General features: G+C 44.5%; 1 protein-coding gene across 5 annotated transcripts in view; it reads right to left on the bottom strand.

The window, feature by feature from the left end:
- Positions 1-1,966: 1,966 nt before the first annotated feature.
- The window catches only part of Ssh2 (slingshot protein phosphatase 2), a 247,927-nt gene continuing 233,599 nt past the window's right edge, over positions 1,967-16,294 (bottom strand). For all 5 annotated transcript variants that reach the window (XM_015996220.3, XM_076577578.1, XM_015996219.3 and 2 more), the window contains 2 exons: positions 11,703-12,537; positions 1,967-8,548 (listed from right to left, as the gene is read on the bottom strand). In XM_015996220.3, the coding sequence (XP_015851706.1) occupies positions 6,458-8,548; positions 11,703-12,537 (2,926 nt within the window). In that variant the 3' untranslated portion in view covers positions 1,967-6,457. The remainder of the gene's footprint in view (positions 8,549-11,702; positions 12,538-16,294) is intronic.

Below are 16,294 nucleotides of genomic sequence, written 5' to 3'. Positions count from 1 at the left end.
GTTTTTTAGGAGGGGTCTAGGTATTCAGTGGCTTGTAGAGGAACAGAATCAGAAATTGTTGGCGCTACAGAAATAATTGAGGGCTTCTCTCTCTCTCTCTCTCTCTCTCTCTCTCTCTCTCTCTCTCTCTCTCTCTCTCTCTTTTCTGTGTGTGTGTAACCATGAGGATGGAAGGAGTCTTTTACCTTAAGATTCCAGGTACATGGTTAGGCAGACAAGACTCAAGTGACTAGTTGCTCCTTCATGATAATAATAACTCACATTTTTTTTCTGGGGAATTTACACTTATTAACATTCTGGTAATCCACGTTTGGTTCCCAGAACCCACACAACAGCTCACAACCATGTTTAACTCCAGTTCTTGGGGACCCAACACCCTCTTCTGGCTTCCACAGGTATCAGACACCCATTTGGTGCACCAACATACATGCAGACAAAACATCCACACATATAAAGCTGCTAGAGAATGTTATTTTAAGGTGTGTTACTTTTGTTTATGTTGCATTTGTTTAACTGTGAAGCTGTGTTACTTTGCCTGTGTAAAACACCTGATGGTCTAATAAAGAGCTGAACAGCCAATAGCAAGGCAGGGGAAAGGATAGGTGGGGTTGGCGGGCAGAGAGGATAAATAGAAGGAGAAATCTGGGGAAAGATCAAGGAACGAGAGAGGAAGGAGGAGGACTTCAGGAGCCACACAGCCAGTAAGAGTAAGAAAAAAGATATGCAGAAACAGAAAAAGGTAAAAGCCCATGTTAAGGCCGGGCATTTATAAGAATGAGCCTCTGTGTGGTTTATTTGGGAGATGGGTGGTGGGCCTCCAAAAAGAGCAAAAACATCCAACATCGTAAAGCTAGAAACAAAACAGCAGTCAGAGGGAGAAGCCACTTGGGCTTGGTGACTCCACAGAACTATCAGTGGGATTTCATTTTATGATCTTTTTCTGAAAGAGACCTGACAAATGAGACATGATTTGGTCCATTTGCTTTGACTACAAAGCCAAGACTGAACATATTTAGGTTGGTCAGAAGCCTGAGCACTCCCGGAATATTTTGTGAGTGACTCTAGCTTCACTACCATGCACACCCACTAGAGAACAATGGTGTGCCACTCACCTGACTTGTCTGATTCAGAAAGAAGTGGGCTGCAGTTTTCTTTGGAAACATCAGCAAGTTTGGTTGGCAATTGGGCAAGTAAAACCTGAGCTTTCCCTAGATAGTAGTGTTCTTTTGGATGTGATGAATAATACCATTAAACATCTCATCGTGGGTTTGTGAAAAGGCAGGACCCAGCCAAATATACCCATTGGCTCTGTCTTTCTCTTGCACCCTTGATGTATATTAAAAAAACATTTTTAATTATGTGTATCTGGGGGTTCAGTAAGCATGGGTATCTTTGGAGGAGAGTTGGAGTTATGAGCCACTTTATGTGGGTTCTTTCAGGTCCGCTGGAAGAACTATGTGCATTCTTAGCCCTTCACCCATCTCTGCAGCCCAGTGTAGATTTCACTGTGCTGAAAACTTGTATTAATGTCCAGTGAGGTCAGTCACCCAACAATCTGGTCTCTGCTAAGGCAGGTTACCGCAGATGTCCCACACCAGTCACTCTTCACCACAGATGGTGGAAGAATTTGCTTATTCATTCTAACATTCAGGTGACAGCTTTGGTGAGTACCTCTTTGACTAGCCAAGTCCCCAGCCTGGTCACTTGATTGGTGCCTCATTGTCTGCAATTTTTGGTAACCCTATTTTCTAGTCAGTCTTTTGTGTAACACAGGTTATTTACATGCACACAAACAAGTGTGTGTGTGTGTGTGTGTGTGTGTGTGTGTGTATTTATTCCCCACTCTATAGTTCTTCAATGTGTGCTTGACTGGAATGTGTGAACGCTATTCTGTTTGTTGTCAGTGTTCTCTTCTAAACAACCCCCCTCCCAGCACCCTCTTCTTTTGTTGCATTTGAAGCACACATTTTGTCTTCAAAATAAAAATTTATTCAATCTGTAACAAGAACATTGAGTCTGCACATCTGCGCACAAGTTCACATTTATAAACAGCGGAGCACATCAGTAATAATAAAAACAACTATGGTACAAGTGGGACATCCCAACCACCAGGAAGATGAAGGAAGGAGATGAGACCACTCTTTATATTCTGCTTTAAATGCCTCAAAAAGGTCCCAGAGATTCCAGGGAGCACCTGCTTTTATTTAATAAAATGAGAGCATAGAAGTTTGGGGTAGCCTGGGCAAAGGTAACAGTCAGTGCGAGTCTTTTGGACTTGTCTGTGTTTTGAACAAGTCCTACAAAACAAAGTTTAAAAAAGGGGGAGGGGAAGGCACCTTTAGCTATGCCAAACAAATCGCAATAAAACCCCCATAAAACCAAACAATTCCCAGTGGGCTTACTGACTAGGAAACATCAGGTTAGTTCCTCAGTTTTCCATTTGGGGTATCAGCTCTCTGTAGGCAGGGCACTGTGAAGACAGATAGCAGCCCCAGCCATATAACTTTTGGGGGAGGGGGCTCTTCAAGCTGATAAGGGATGATTCCAGTTTAGAAACCCCATCCTAGATCTCTGGGACACCGAGATGAGGCTGGTTCTCTTCATAGCAGAAGCTAGGCCTAGTCACCTCCGCTTCAGGCTGGAGCAATACAGAAGCACCTTGCAATAGCTCTCCAAGGCATCAAGAAATCCCAAAGCCTGGGGGAAAGGAGTGTGCAGTTTCCTGCTCTGGTGGCCCGTCTCTTCCTAATATGGGTGCCAGATGAGTTGAGGCAACACATACACTTATGTTCAATACATGCTTGATCTTTTAGTCTGGAAGGGATAACAATGTCCATGATGCTTTAAGTTGGACTGGTGCTGAGACAATGAAAATGTCACCTTGTCTACCATCGAAAATTGAAAATGAAACCACCATACTACCCATTCACCATCACCATCATCACTATGACGACACACCAGCACTGAGAAAAAAGACTGCTGGATGAGTGCGGGACACGGAGATCAGCCACACCTGACCCATTTATCCACAGGGGCTGATAATAATATGGCATTTCTCTGGGGGAGGACTCACAGGACAGACATGGCTTCGGTGCCTGAGTAGCCACCAAGATGATGCATATTTTAATACTCACAAAGTAAACAAAGTATCCACAAATAGTTTGAAAAAGCCCAAAAAATGGCTTTTCTTTAAAATGCCCTTAAAACTTTTTGCATAATGCTTTCTTAGAAAAAACCCAACTCCCACAGAACATTTTTTACTAAATGAAACTTCTCAGATGAGGCATCTAGGCTCGGGAGCAGGAGGCCTCAGAACCTGGGACGTATTCCCAGGCTGTCCCTGGAGCTCTGGGTACTTCCCAAAATGAGAAAGGAGGACCCAGGGCTGAGACAAAGGCTAAAGACCCTGAAGAGGTGAGGATGCAGGAGCAAACGTGTTAAGAAGAACAAGAGGCAACCAGATGCGGTGGGTGTGAGAGCTCCCCGCTCGGTTGCCGCTGTTTCTAAAAGCCGACAGCTGGCTGGGCTCCTCTCCTACTTCCCGGTCACCCAGACTACAGCTCTAGTCCTGTCTGCTCGGGGCCATCATCCCAGGCACTGAACTCTTAGCCCAGCCTGTGGAAGTGCTCACATGTGTGCTCACTCACACACTCTTCCAGGACCACTGACAGGACTGCAGTGGTCTTAAAAACAGTAAAGACAGGAAGGATTGAGCAGGAGGCGAAGCGCTGGTCAAGGTCAAGGTTTTTCCTGCTTAGCTGTTCACCAGTTAGGTCTGGACTTTCCACGAACAGAAAAGGCAAAGAGGCTATCTAAAATTATCCAAAGTTGAAGCTTATTATGTACCTGCCTTAGCCATGAACATGACTTAAGAACACCCAAATGTGGGGGTTTGGGGGGGCCGGCAAGACCGTTTTGGCATAGCTGAATTATAGATCCTGTGTGAGATACCTAAGCAGGTGAGTTAAATGATAAGAAATGTAATTAAGAAGGAAGACAGCACAAGATGGTTTCTTCCACTTTTTAAAATAGAAATAGGTATCTCCCCTCCCCCCACAAAAGAAAAGCATTAGAGGATTTTCTCTTAGTCTTTGCTGTGAGAAATGCGTTCTGTATCGGCAAATGAGAGGATAGTGCCCATTGTTGATAATATGTGGCATATAGATGTCCCTTTTTTGACACAGGGTCTTACTCTGTAGCCTAAGCTGTCCTTCAACTCATAGTGATCCTCCTGCCTCAGCAAGTGCTGAGATTACAGATGTGAGCCACTATACCCAGCTTTTATTACTACTTTTTGGTGATGCCACTCTCTCAACCTCCATGCAGATATTCCTTACTCTACCATATTTTCCTGTCCTACCATCATATTGGTAGACAGGGCTCTTTAGCAGAAAGCCCTGGAATTCATCATCTTGCCTCCCAAGCCCCCCCACACTGGTACACACCACCTAATGAGACAACACAGGACTCACAAAGCTGTGACATTTAAAGAAACTACCGAACGACAGCACAGGTACATATAACTCCTCCACCATACATTTTCAGCAGCTGGCCTCTAACTGCCTCCTGGCAGTGACATCATACCCAACCATGGCTTTAGTATGGCAACTGGACCCACAGCTCTGAAGATGGACTGTTTCCCTTTTCTGTATCCTACTACCTGCTCCCTCCAGATTCTGTCTCTGATGATAATCTGTGATAAGTTAAAAACCTGAGTCCCTGGCTCTTACCTACACAATCCTCAGCAACGTGGACATCAACAAAAGCCAGCAGGAAACAAATGTGTGGACCTTTACAGTTTTGATGCGCTATGGTGGGTTACTGGGTTATTTGTTTCAGGTCAGACGTTTTCTCGAAGACTCTCAGAGGCTTATTTACAGCAGGTCCTCCAGTGTTAAAGATCATCACAACACAACAAAGCAATGGGACCCTAAATGGAATCTGTGCCTTGGCTGAGCCGCCCCAAGTCTCAGCTCCACAGGAGGCTCCTTTGAGCAATGCACACACATTGCCTGGCTGTGCTTCAATCCTGGCAAACAATGTTCCGAGACGTCAGCATTCGGGGGGTCTAACGGGAGCCTACAAGGGCTTCTGAAGAGGAAGTGCATAATTTGGCAGGAGCTGGCAATTAGAAGTTTCCATTTAAAACAATTAAAGTCACCATCAATATACTGTGTAGATTCCTATCAACAACTATCAGTTTATTTCTGGTGTCTGTTTTCCAGTTGCAACTCTACTCCTTAAAAAGAATAAATCAAAAAAGACCCCACAATATCAACAACAAAACATTAAAAAGTGACATTATGTACATAAATACTGTGTATGAACTGTAGAGAGAAGACAAACCTTCCAGGAAAATGAGGAAAAAACCAACTTCGGTCAAGTGTTAACAGGGCCAACATAGAAGACTGTGTTCAATAGGTTATATGTATTCAATGTAACAATTCAAATATAGTTTGTGAAGTTAAGAAAGGGGCACGAGAGGGAAAACAGCGAGAGAGAAGAAAATGAATTGGAAAACTATGGCCATCAACTCAGAAGGCCCACAGAATATTCAAGTAACGGAAGGGTTAAAACCCCACATATGAATTCATTTGACAAGAACACACTGACGCTGCTGTTTTTCAAGCCTGTGGCAGAGCCTGTCACCTAGCAGAGGGGCCGGGCCCACCTGTGTGGACCCCACCAACCCACAAGTCACTCAGGGCCGCTTTTCCACCTCTGCTTCTACCCTCTCTCAATGCGCTTCTCTCCTGACGACCTGGAGTTTGGCTTAGGGTCCTCTTAGATTTTCAGATTGTTTTCTTGGGGAAAATTATTTGCTTCATAGAATTCTATCGCCAGGCCAATCACCAATCCCTTTTTCATAATGATTGATATGTTCTGGGATACCAGAAGAAACGGAGTCTCAACTGCCTCTTAAGGCAGAGCAGAAACCGCAACTTCATGAACTCCAAAAAGGGCTGGAGAGGAAGGCCGGAGCAGCAACCTCCTCCTGCCCGCAGTGGGCAGGCCGCTGTGGCCTGGTGAGGCCTCTCCAATCCCCCCCTCAGGGCCACCTGCCCTCTGCCCTTCCCTCAGTCAAGCAGTGTTTTTTTCTGAGGGCAAATGAGAAAGTGACAGGTGGCCGTGACTGAAAAACAGCGATTTGCCTTTGATAAAGGTACTCTTTGAAAAAGATCTTTTTGAGGTTTGAATTTTTTAAAAATAAAAAATGATAAAATGATCTTGCCATCCAAATCAACACACACACACACACACACACACACGCACGCACGCACGCACGCACGCACGCACGCACGCACATAACACACATGGAAAAACTCAAACCCTGCATGAGCCAGGAACAGTAAAATGACAAAATATTATAAAATTAATGATAAAGTGCACGTTCCTCACATATCACACCGCCCTTCCCAAACATTTTTCTTAGAAAACCGTGTGTGCAGGCTCAGGATCACATGGTGTTATAGAAGGGGTTGGTTGTCCGTTTTTTATCATTTGCTCTTTTCAGTCTCCTAAGGGGGTGAGTTCTGCCATGTTGCTGGCGGGGTGCCACGGCCAGCCCTGGAGCGGGGCCTGTACACTGCAGGCCCTGTGTCTGTAGCAAAGGAAGGCCTACTTCAGAACTAGTCAATTCTGGTCTTGCCCTAGGGAGCAAACACTGCTGGCTGTACCCAAATTCTTTGGCATACTGCACAAGGGGCCTCTCCACTGGTTTGCTCTGCACAATACACTCTGTTGTTTTGAGTTGCTCTACGAAATACTTGGTGGGCTGTGGGTTCTGGTGGGCACCTGGGCTTTCTGAGGGCTCCTGGGCCATCAAGGCATGCATGCCTGAGTCTGTTTTGATGAAGGGCTGAAGCAATTTGAGATGAGGGGATTCCGAGGAGACAAGCTCTCGCTCTGCTAAGTAGTCCTTACAAAGGTCCAGGTAACCCAACTTGGCAAGAGAAGCTGAGCGCCTCATTTGTGATGTTTTGGTGACCCCTCCCTGGAAGGTCACTCGAGACTCAATTTCTTTAGTGCGCTCCTTCACTACACCAGGGCTGTGGCTGAGATTTCTTATATTTTCACTACTAGAGCTATGTGGGATTCGACAGGCTTCAGGTGACGACGGGTCCAGTTTTTTCTGTGACACCCCAACACTGTCACCAAGTTTGTTAATTAAACTTAGGTCTTCGTTACTTAACTGAGAGAACCTGTGTGCCATTCCACGGCTACCTGCAGGGAAGCCCTGCTGGCCGCCTGACCAGCCAACCCACTCTGTGGACGGCTCGCGGTCTGTGGTGCTGCTCTGCTCTGTGCAGCCTTCCAGGTGAACCACAGACTGGGGATGCAGGCAGTCCACGTGGGCGGGGGCTGTGTGGGCACTGCAACTGACCAAAGGTGCGGCTTTCTCCAAGGGCGTTGAAGGCCTGTTTCCCTGGTCTTCAGGGCTGCTTAGCATGGGGGGTGGGTGAGTGAGCCTGTCACACTCTGAGGAAGAGTGAGGCAGAGGTAGCACTTGGGGATGCAGAGGAACCTGGCTGGGGTCCAGAGTCCTGTTGAGATTTTCATCCAGCGCACAAAACATAGCGACAGACCTGTCCACCATCACCTTCCTCAGCCCTTGTTTTTCACCCTCTTTGCTGGGTGCTGATTCACCTCCTGGCTCAGTGGGATCAAGTGATGTAACTGTTTGTGTGTACTCGATGATTTCTATTCTCTTGGGAAGGGGAAGAGGGATGGCCTGTGTCTCGAATCCCTGGTTTGGAATCACAGTCCTCTGCTTCTTCAAGTCTCCTTCCTGCTTCTTAGTTCCAGTATCTGACCCTCGGCAGTCCTGAGGTGCTTGCAAGGGATGACTTTCCAGCAGCTCAGGGGCCGGAGCAGTGGCATTATGCTCGGCATGGGCTAGTGGTCCAGCTTCAGACCCACTCAGTTTCCCTTTCCCCTTGCTCATCTCTGCTTCTCGGAGGGGAACTGAATGTTCTGGGGTGGCTTCATCGCTTCTCCATTTTGGCATTAGGTCTGCTGCAGAAGCGTCAGTCTTAGAGTTTTTGCGATTGGATAACGTGGCACCTGCAGAGGCAGTGCCATGGTGCTCCTGCTCCTGTCGCAAGCGCTCTTCAAACTCCAGGGTGGCTCGCTTCACAGACCCAGGGCACCACTTGGCACCAGGCTGCATCCCTGGGCCCCAGTCCTGTTCTCCCTCGCCTGGTTCCTCCTCTTCCAAGTCTACTGTGGATGGGTGTGTGGCTGGACAGCCTTCTGAGTTGCACTTCCCTGATTCTTCGGCTAGTTCAGGCTGGTCTGCATACAAACGCTCGTCTTGCTCCAAATGTCCAGCTTTGTTCTCAGGTGCCTGTGCCCTCTCCAGAGGCAGCTCTTGGATGGTGTTCTTCTTTGGTGTATGGCATGGGTTAGAGAGTATGTCTCCTTTTAACTGAACCTGCCCAACTCCTTGACTAATGGACTCAATTTCAGTGACAATTTCTTTGACTGAAATTGCATTTTCTGAGTGAGATTGCATGATGATGTCTGGGCTGACAAGTTCTGAGACTGCCTAAGAAGAGAAAATAGTGAGATGATTATGGCAAATTGTGGCTAGTATTTCACTTAGTAACCCCTAATCCAAAACAGCCTGTCTATCTATGAGAACATAAATTATGGGTGCCTGGTGCATAGGCTCATTGTGTTGTCAGACCATGGAAACAAAACAGGATTCATCATTAACACCAGGAGAAAGTTCATTATGAGGTATATCACTGCTTACTAGATTTTGTTCTGTTTACTCAAGCAACATTTTAATCAAGGACTTTGTTTGAAAATTTCCAAATAGCTATGGGGATTTATAATCCATATTTTCATAGTACCATGAGCCTCCAGGACTTAGACTATGAAGAGGTGAATGGAACCTTTCCTAACTGGCTTATTAACTTCTAATGTGATAGGAACTTATTCAGTGGTGACCACAGTTCTTTCAAATGCTTGGTGGCACCTTCAATATGCCTAGTGTAAGATAGGGCAAGATGGCTGTGGCTGTCATCTGGTGTCGGATTTGAAGACTTACTGCCCCCTTCTCTCATTAGCTTTTACCATATCATCATTCCTTCTGGCTGGGAGAATTTGCTTTGTATCTGACCTCACAATCTCTAAATTTCTTTTTCTTTTAAGTTTTTTTTTTTTTTTTTTCTTTTTGAGACACGTTTTCTCTGTGTAGCCCTGGCTGTCCTGGAACTCACTCTATAGCCCAGGATAGCCTCAGACTCAGAGGTCTGCCTGCTTTACTTCCCTAGTGCTGGGATTAAAGGCACTAGTATATCACTACCGGCCTCTTTGAAGATTTTTTTTTTCTTTTTCTTTCTTTTTTTTTTGTTTGAAGATTGATTTATTTATTATGTATAGTGTTTCTGTCTGCATGTACACCTGCAGGCCAGAAGAGGGCACCAGATCTCATTACAGATGGTTGTGAGCCACTATGTGGTTGCTGGGAATTGAACTCAGGTTCTCTGGAAGAGCAGCCAGTGCTCTTAACCTCTGAGCCATCTCTCCAGGCCCCTCTTTGAAGATTTTTAAGTCTTATGTGAGGTGTATGTTTTGCCTGCATGCATGTGTACCATATATGCACATCTAGTGCTTGTAAAGGGCAGAAGAGGACATCAGGTCCCCTGGAAACAGAATTATGAACAGTTATGAGCAACCACATAGGTGCTAGGAATCGAACCCAGGTCTGCAAGAACAAGTGCTCTAAACTGAGAAGCCATTTCTCCAGCCCTTTCTTTTTTGAGACAGAACTCACTGCATAGACCAGGTCTTGGACTCAAAGAGATCTACCTGTCTCTGCCTCTCTAGTACTGAGATTAAAAGCATTTGTTAACATTTTATATAAGACTTCAAAACAATATTTCCTCAGGAATTGTGCTGGTCTTTCTCCTTCAAAGAGTCTTAGTTGGTATAAACTAACAAGGTCAGTCTTGCCTTTGGGAGAAATCTGCCAGGACATCTTGGCAGAACTGGTGAGCCTGGTATGTGCACGGCCATGGAAGGAGTACTCATATGACCAAGGGCTCAGTGGGAAGGCTATTTCTGTCTGCTACTGCACTGACTGGTCCATAAAGAGAGCTTAAACTTCTGACTTCCCATAGAAACACAATGACGGCAGAAGACAGAAGTGGAGGTAAGAGTTGTTTTGGGTGGTTGAGGAAAAGAAAGAACCTATGAAATAAGGTAGAAACCATGAGATCTCAGGTATCTATCCAGGACTGTGAGTACCAAGCTCAGTTGGTAAAACACTCTCCTGCAATACACAGGGCCTTGTGTTCAATCCCCAGTACTGCAAAATAAATACATTACAAAAATATAATCAGGTCCATTAAGATTATTAGAAGTTTTGTATGTTAGAGTAAATCTAAGATCTTGTCTCAAAACAAACAGACAAACAAAACAAAGCAACTTTTTTGATCATCTATGGTATTTCCTCCTACTTCTCACATGGTTCATAAGAAATCATATATTGCCAGGCATAGTGGTACATGCTTTTAATTCCAGCATTTGAGAGGCAGAGGCAGGCAGATATCTAAGTTTGACGCCAGCCTGGTCTACAGAGTGAGTTCCAGGAAAGCCAAGGCTACACAGAGAAACCCTGCCTTGAAAAACAAAACAAAACAAATCATATGCCACTTAGGAATCTTAGGATACTGTCTGCTCCCAAATTCACTCTCCCAAATCATCTCTTGACTCTTGAACACCACAGGACTGGAGATAAGTTCATAAATGTTATTAACAGCATCACTGATGTAGTAGCATGGGCATCTGCTGCTACTCCAGCAACTATTCGTGTGTGTTTAGCTTGTAAACTTTCTGAGACAAAATGTTTCTCAAATAAAACCATCTTCTCAGAGATAGATCTCACTCAAGCAGCACTGTGGCATTTCATCATTGCTGAGATTTGATCTGAGCCCCAGGGGTCCACAGAAAGGACCCCCCCCCTTAGTCAGGACATTTGTTTTGACAAATTCTCACCTTTGTTACCCTTTTCAGAAATGCTCCAACAGGGGATAGAGAGATGGCTCAGCAGTTAAGGGCACTTGTTACTTTTGGAGACCACCTGGGTTTGATTCCCAGCACCCACACAGTGGCTTACAACTCTAGTTCCAGGGGAGCTGAAGCCCTCTTCTGACTTCTGTGGGCACCAGGCATACATGTGGTCACACATATACATGCAGGCAAAATATTTATACACATAAAATAAAATAAATCTAAAATGACACCAAAGCCTGAAAAGATAAAATCCTTAAAAAAAGCACCCTACGTGTTAAAGGAAGATCTCAGCTCGACTGTTTCACTGTTTACTAGTGAAACCTTTACTAACATCCACGAGAGTCAAGGGGCTGAAGAAATGGCTCAGTGGTTAAGAGCATGTACAGGACATGACAGCTCAGTCCCCAGCACCTATGGTGGGTAGTTCACAACCCCCGTACTCAAGCTCTAGGGGAATCCGATCACTCTGACCTCCCTGGGCACCTCCTCTCATATGAATATGCCAACACATATATATAATAATAAAAAAAAGTTAGGGCCAGTGGTAAGCTCAGTGGAACACTGCTGGTTTAGCAAGAGTGAGCGCCCCCACCCTCCCAAAGAGGTTAGCACAACAGAATTTTCAGTAGTTTCTTTGGTGAGAATTTCATTCAACAGAAACCATAAAGCAGTTTTACCTTTGACTGGTCCTCATCCACTGAAGATTCTTCAGATGCATGGGGAGTATTACTTAAAGAACTGCTTCTCTGGTCATCAGCTGCCATTTCGGAAGGCGTCACTTCTAACATTGACAGGCGACAACCCTCACTCCTTCCTCCACCTAGTTCTTCTGTCCTTGAGTGGGAAAAAGATCGAGACCGGGTTTCTTGAGAAAGCTCTACAAATTTCTCAAGGGCACTAAAAAAATCAATACGATCTGTACTAAAATCGGAGATGGCAGCTTGGCAACTGGGTTGGGGGCTTGGTGACTCCAGATCAGGTGACATGGGGAGGTCTTTCAGTCGCGATGTCAGCTCTTCCATCGGCAGTAAGTGGACATTCATGTCTGCCTTCAGAGCATCCGTCTCCAAATCTTCCACTGCTAAGTCTGGGAACTCGTTGGCCACTTGGGAGGCCTGTCCAGGTTGCAGTAAGGCTTTAGATGCATGGCAGTTGTCAAGAGGGAATTTTGATTCATTGAGACAACACCCTGATGAGCATCCATTGATGTCATTTAAGTTTAATTCATCTTCAATCTGTCCGGCATGATATTCCTGTGACGAAAACTCCAAGCAGATGACTCTTTCTTTGGTACAAAGCCCTTTCTGATTTGCATCTTGTGGAGCCACGTGCTCCACAAAGACAGGCGGCATGGCTGCAAGGTTCTCCACAGTCTTCACCTCAGCAATCTGGTCTGCTGAAGTGGTCATCTCCTTCTTGTTGAGCTCGAGCCCAGGTTTGCAGATGGGTTCGTGGTGGTCTGAGAGGTCACTATCTGAATGAGATCTCCAGAGTTTGTTATGCCGTTGTTTGCTGTGGATGACACATACAGGAAACATGTTACTTTGGTTTGTGAAAACAGTCAACATCCTTCCAGGAAATCACAGCCAGAGAAACCTCAATCACCTGCAAAATGCCTTGCTACTATTTGATGGACCAAGACAATAAACACATCAAAATGTGCACAACTTAACAGGAGCAAAAACAAATAAAGCAAACAACAATACATTGCCAAAACTAATTGTTTTTTGTCCCTGTTCTTTTGAGACAGGGTCTCACTACATAGCCTTGCTGACCTGGAACTCACTATGAGGATCACAGAGCTCCCTCTGCTTCTGCCTCTGAGTGTTGAGTTCTGATTTTTTTTTTTTTTTGTAACCAGACTGATGGGAGCCAAAATTGTTAACAGCAATTATTGACAAGTTCTTTCATGGTGTTGGTGAAAGTGTGAACTATAGACTTTAAATTACTTTTAAATTGCATTTACTGTTTGTGCCATACCATGGCATACAAGTGAAGGTCAGAGGACAACTTGGGATAGTTGGTTCCTCCTTCCAGCACCTGGGTCCTGGGGATTGAACTTGGTGCTTAGTAGCAAGCGTTTTACCTGATGGGCCCTCTCACTGGTCCTGCAGGCTTTCTTTTAAGAGTCAGTGTGGCAATAGCTCTCCAGATTTAACCCTTAAATAATCAGTTTTTCCTGTTATATGTTTTCTTTAAATACTTTAAGGGCGTATGCATATACATATGGATATTTACTATAGCATTGTCTGTTGTATTAAAAAAATGAGACACCTTGGGCTGGAGAGATGGCTCAGAGGTTAAGAGCACTAACTGCTCTTCCAGAGGTCCTGAGTTCAATTCCCAGCACCCACATGATGGCTCACAACCATCTGAAATGAGATCTGGCACCCTCTTCTGTGTTCATAATAATTAAATCAATGAATAAATAAATAAAATCTTTAAAAAAAAATGAGACACCAAAAAGAAATGTGACACACACAGAAACACATGCATACATAAATACAAAGAAAAAGAAAAAAGAAAAAAGAAAATTACAGGCCATATAACTATATGCTGTAAGGTATAAGGTTGTTAAAACTGTCAGACATTGGGGACTAGAGAGATGGCTTAGTGGTTAAGAGGATTTTCCACTCTGCCAGAGGACCCAAGTTCTGTTCCCAACACCTATATCGGGGTTCACAACTGTCTATAACTCTAGCGCCAGGGGAATCAGATACATCTGACCTCTCTGGGCATCTGCACACATCATTTACTCTCACACAGACATATATACACAATTGAAAATAATAAAAATGGGGCTGGAGAGATAGCTCAGTAGTTAAAAGTACTGGATTCTCTTCCAGAGGACCTGGGTTTGATTATCTGTCCCTACATGGTGACTCACAACCTCCCCCTTACAAGATCAAAGCACACCATCTGTTAAGAGGATCTGATGTCCCCTCTGGCATGCACAAGCACCAGGCATGTACATGGTATATGGACATACATGTAGGTAAAACACCCATCTACACAAATAATAATAAAATAATTTATTTTTGTTACTTTTAATTATGAGTGTGTGTGTATGGGGTATGTGACTGTGAGTGCAGGTGTCCACAGGGGCCAGAGATATTGGATCCCCTAGAACTGGAGTTACAGGTTGTTGTGAGCTACCTAATATGGGTGCTGGGAACCAAACTCAGGTCTTCTGGAAGAGCAGTAAGTGCTCTTAGTCACCGAGCCATCTCTCCAGCCCTCCAAATAAAATATTAAAAAATAAAAACAATTTTTTGTTAGTCATTTCAGTGGACTGATATCTGAAGTATATGGTTAAGTGGAAAAGTAAGTTTTACATGTTAGAGTAAGAAAGGGGAAAAAAATCTAGAGGAACATCATTTGGTAGGTGATTCCTTTAAGGAAGGTAGAAATCATTCTAGGGTAAGCTATTATTCTCTGCTTCATTATTTGTCTAATAATTTTGAATTAAAAAATGAACATGTTGGGCTTGGCTGTAGCCCAACAGAGGACTGGGGTTCAGTTCCTAGCACCCACAGGGTAGTTCACAATCACCTGTAACTCCAGTTCCAGGAGATGATGCCATCTTCTGGCATCCAAAGGCACATGGGCACCAGGCACATTTGTGGTGCCCAGACATACAAGTAGGCAAAATATCATACACAGAAAATCAGATAAATAAATCTACTGTCTTGTGGGAGTCTGCTGGAGTCCAGCTTTGACCTGCTCCTGTCTATTGAAGGGTTCTTGTGGGGAGGAGAGAGGGATGAGGAAATATTAGGTAGAAACATAATAAGAGATGATAAAGACAGAGGCATAGGATAGTTTTGGGAGGGCCCTGGGTCAATACCCAGTTGCCCTGAGGTTTATTCAAAAGGGCTTTTTATAATATGCCAAGGGGAGAGGCAAAAGACCTTCCCCTTACAAGATCAAAGCATACCATACAGCCAAGTGTAGACCCTTCCAAATACCTGGTAGCCACACCCCTGGCTAAATCATCCCATTATGCAGCCCTGCTGGGTAAAGCAAGACCATATTCTCTGACCCTGTGTAAAGTCTCACTAGATAGCCTCTGTGGGCTCTCACACTCTCTTCAAGACTCAGGGATCTACGTGGAAAAGGAGTCAGAAAGATTGTAAGAGCTAGAGGAAGTGGATGACTTCAAGAAAAGGTATTCTAGTCATAACAAGGCTGCTTTGCATATGAACTCACAGAGACTGTGACATAAATTCAAACCAGAGTAAACCTCAGCACAGAGAAGGGGAAGTGGATGCAAAGTCCTAACCAAGAAGCTCTTTATAATTGATATTTGCTGGGAAATGGAAAATCAGTTTTCTCCCCTAGGGTGTCACTGGATATATCAACTGTACTCCAGGGCAGGCCCAAACACAAAATGGATGCCACGATTTTTGCGGGTGCTTTATGTTTTGTTACTTGTCTTACTGGTTTTTTGTTTGTTTTGATCTATGCTTTTTTTTTTTTTTTTTTTTTGAGAGGGAAAGAAAGGCTGGTGCAAATGTGGGAGAATAGTGATCATGATTGCTCTTTTTAAGACTTATTTTTATTTGTGAGGGTGTCCATGGAGGCCAGAAGAAGAGTTAGATCTCTAGGAGGTGTTGTCATAGGAGGTTGTGAGCTACCTAATATGGGTTCTGGACACCAAACTTGGGTTGTTGAGCCATCTTTGCAGCCCCAAGGTGATCAATCTTCGTATTTTTTTTTCCCCCCGGTGTTCAAGACAGTGCCTTTCTGTGTGGCTCTGACTGTCCTGGAACTCACTGTGTAGTCCAGGCTGGCCTTGGACTCACAGAGATCCATCTGCCTCTGTCTCCTGAATGCTGGTGTTAAAGGCGTGTGCCACCATACCTGGCTAAGGTGATCATTCTTAAGTTAGAAAATTAAGGTATCCTAGTATATCTGGAGAGAGTGGTCCATTACAGAATGAAGAGGATGAATATAAAGGTGACTCAGGCCTTTTCCAAAAGATCTTAGAAATTGATGAGACAACAATTGAAAAAACATGTGGGCCAAAGAGAGTTCTTACGAACCTCAAAGACCACTGCATAGTTCTCCTTTGGTTACTTCATGAAGTGAAGTCTGAGGTGATGATGAGATTCACTTCAAACTACATGCTTCTAGGAAGCACAATCCCCAAAGCTCCAGCCAAAACTTTTCAGGTGCCTGTATGGTTGGTCAGGATCACCTGCCCAGGGATTAGATCTTTAAGTATGGTGCTTGGCAGTCCCCATGATTCATAAGCAGATAGAGTTAC

The sequence above is a fragment of the Peromyscus maniculatus genome, chromosome 8 (genome assembly GCF_049852395.1).
Source record: "Peromyscus maniculatus bairdii isolate BWxNUB_F1_BW_parent chromosome 8, HU_Pman_BW_mat_3.1, whole genome shotgun sequence".
In the NCBI taxonomy this organism is placed as follows: domain Eukaryota; kingdom Metazoa; phylum Chordata; class Mammalia; order Rodentia; family Cricetidae; genus Peromyscus; species Peromyscus maniculatus.
Note: the sequence above shows the minus strand (reverse complement) of the source record. Positions and strands in the feature narration are given on the sequence as shown.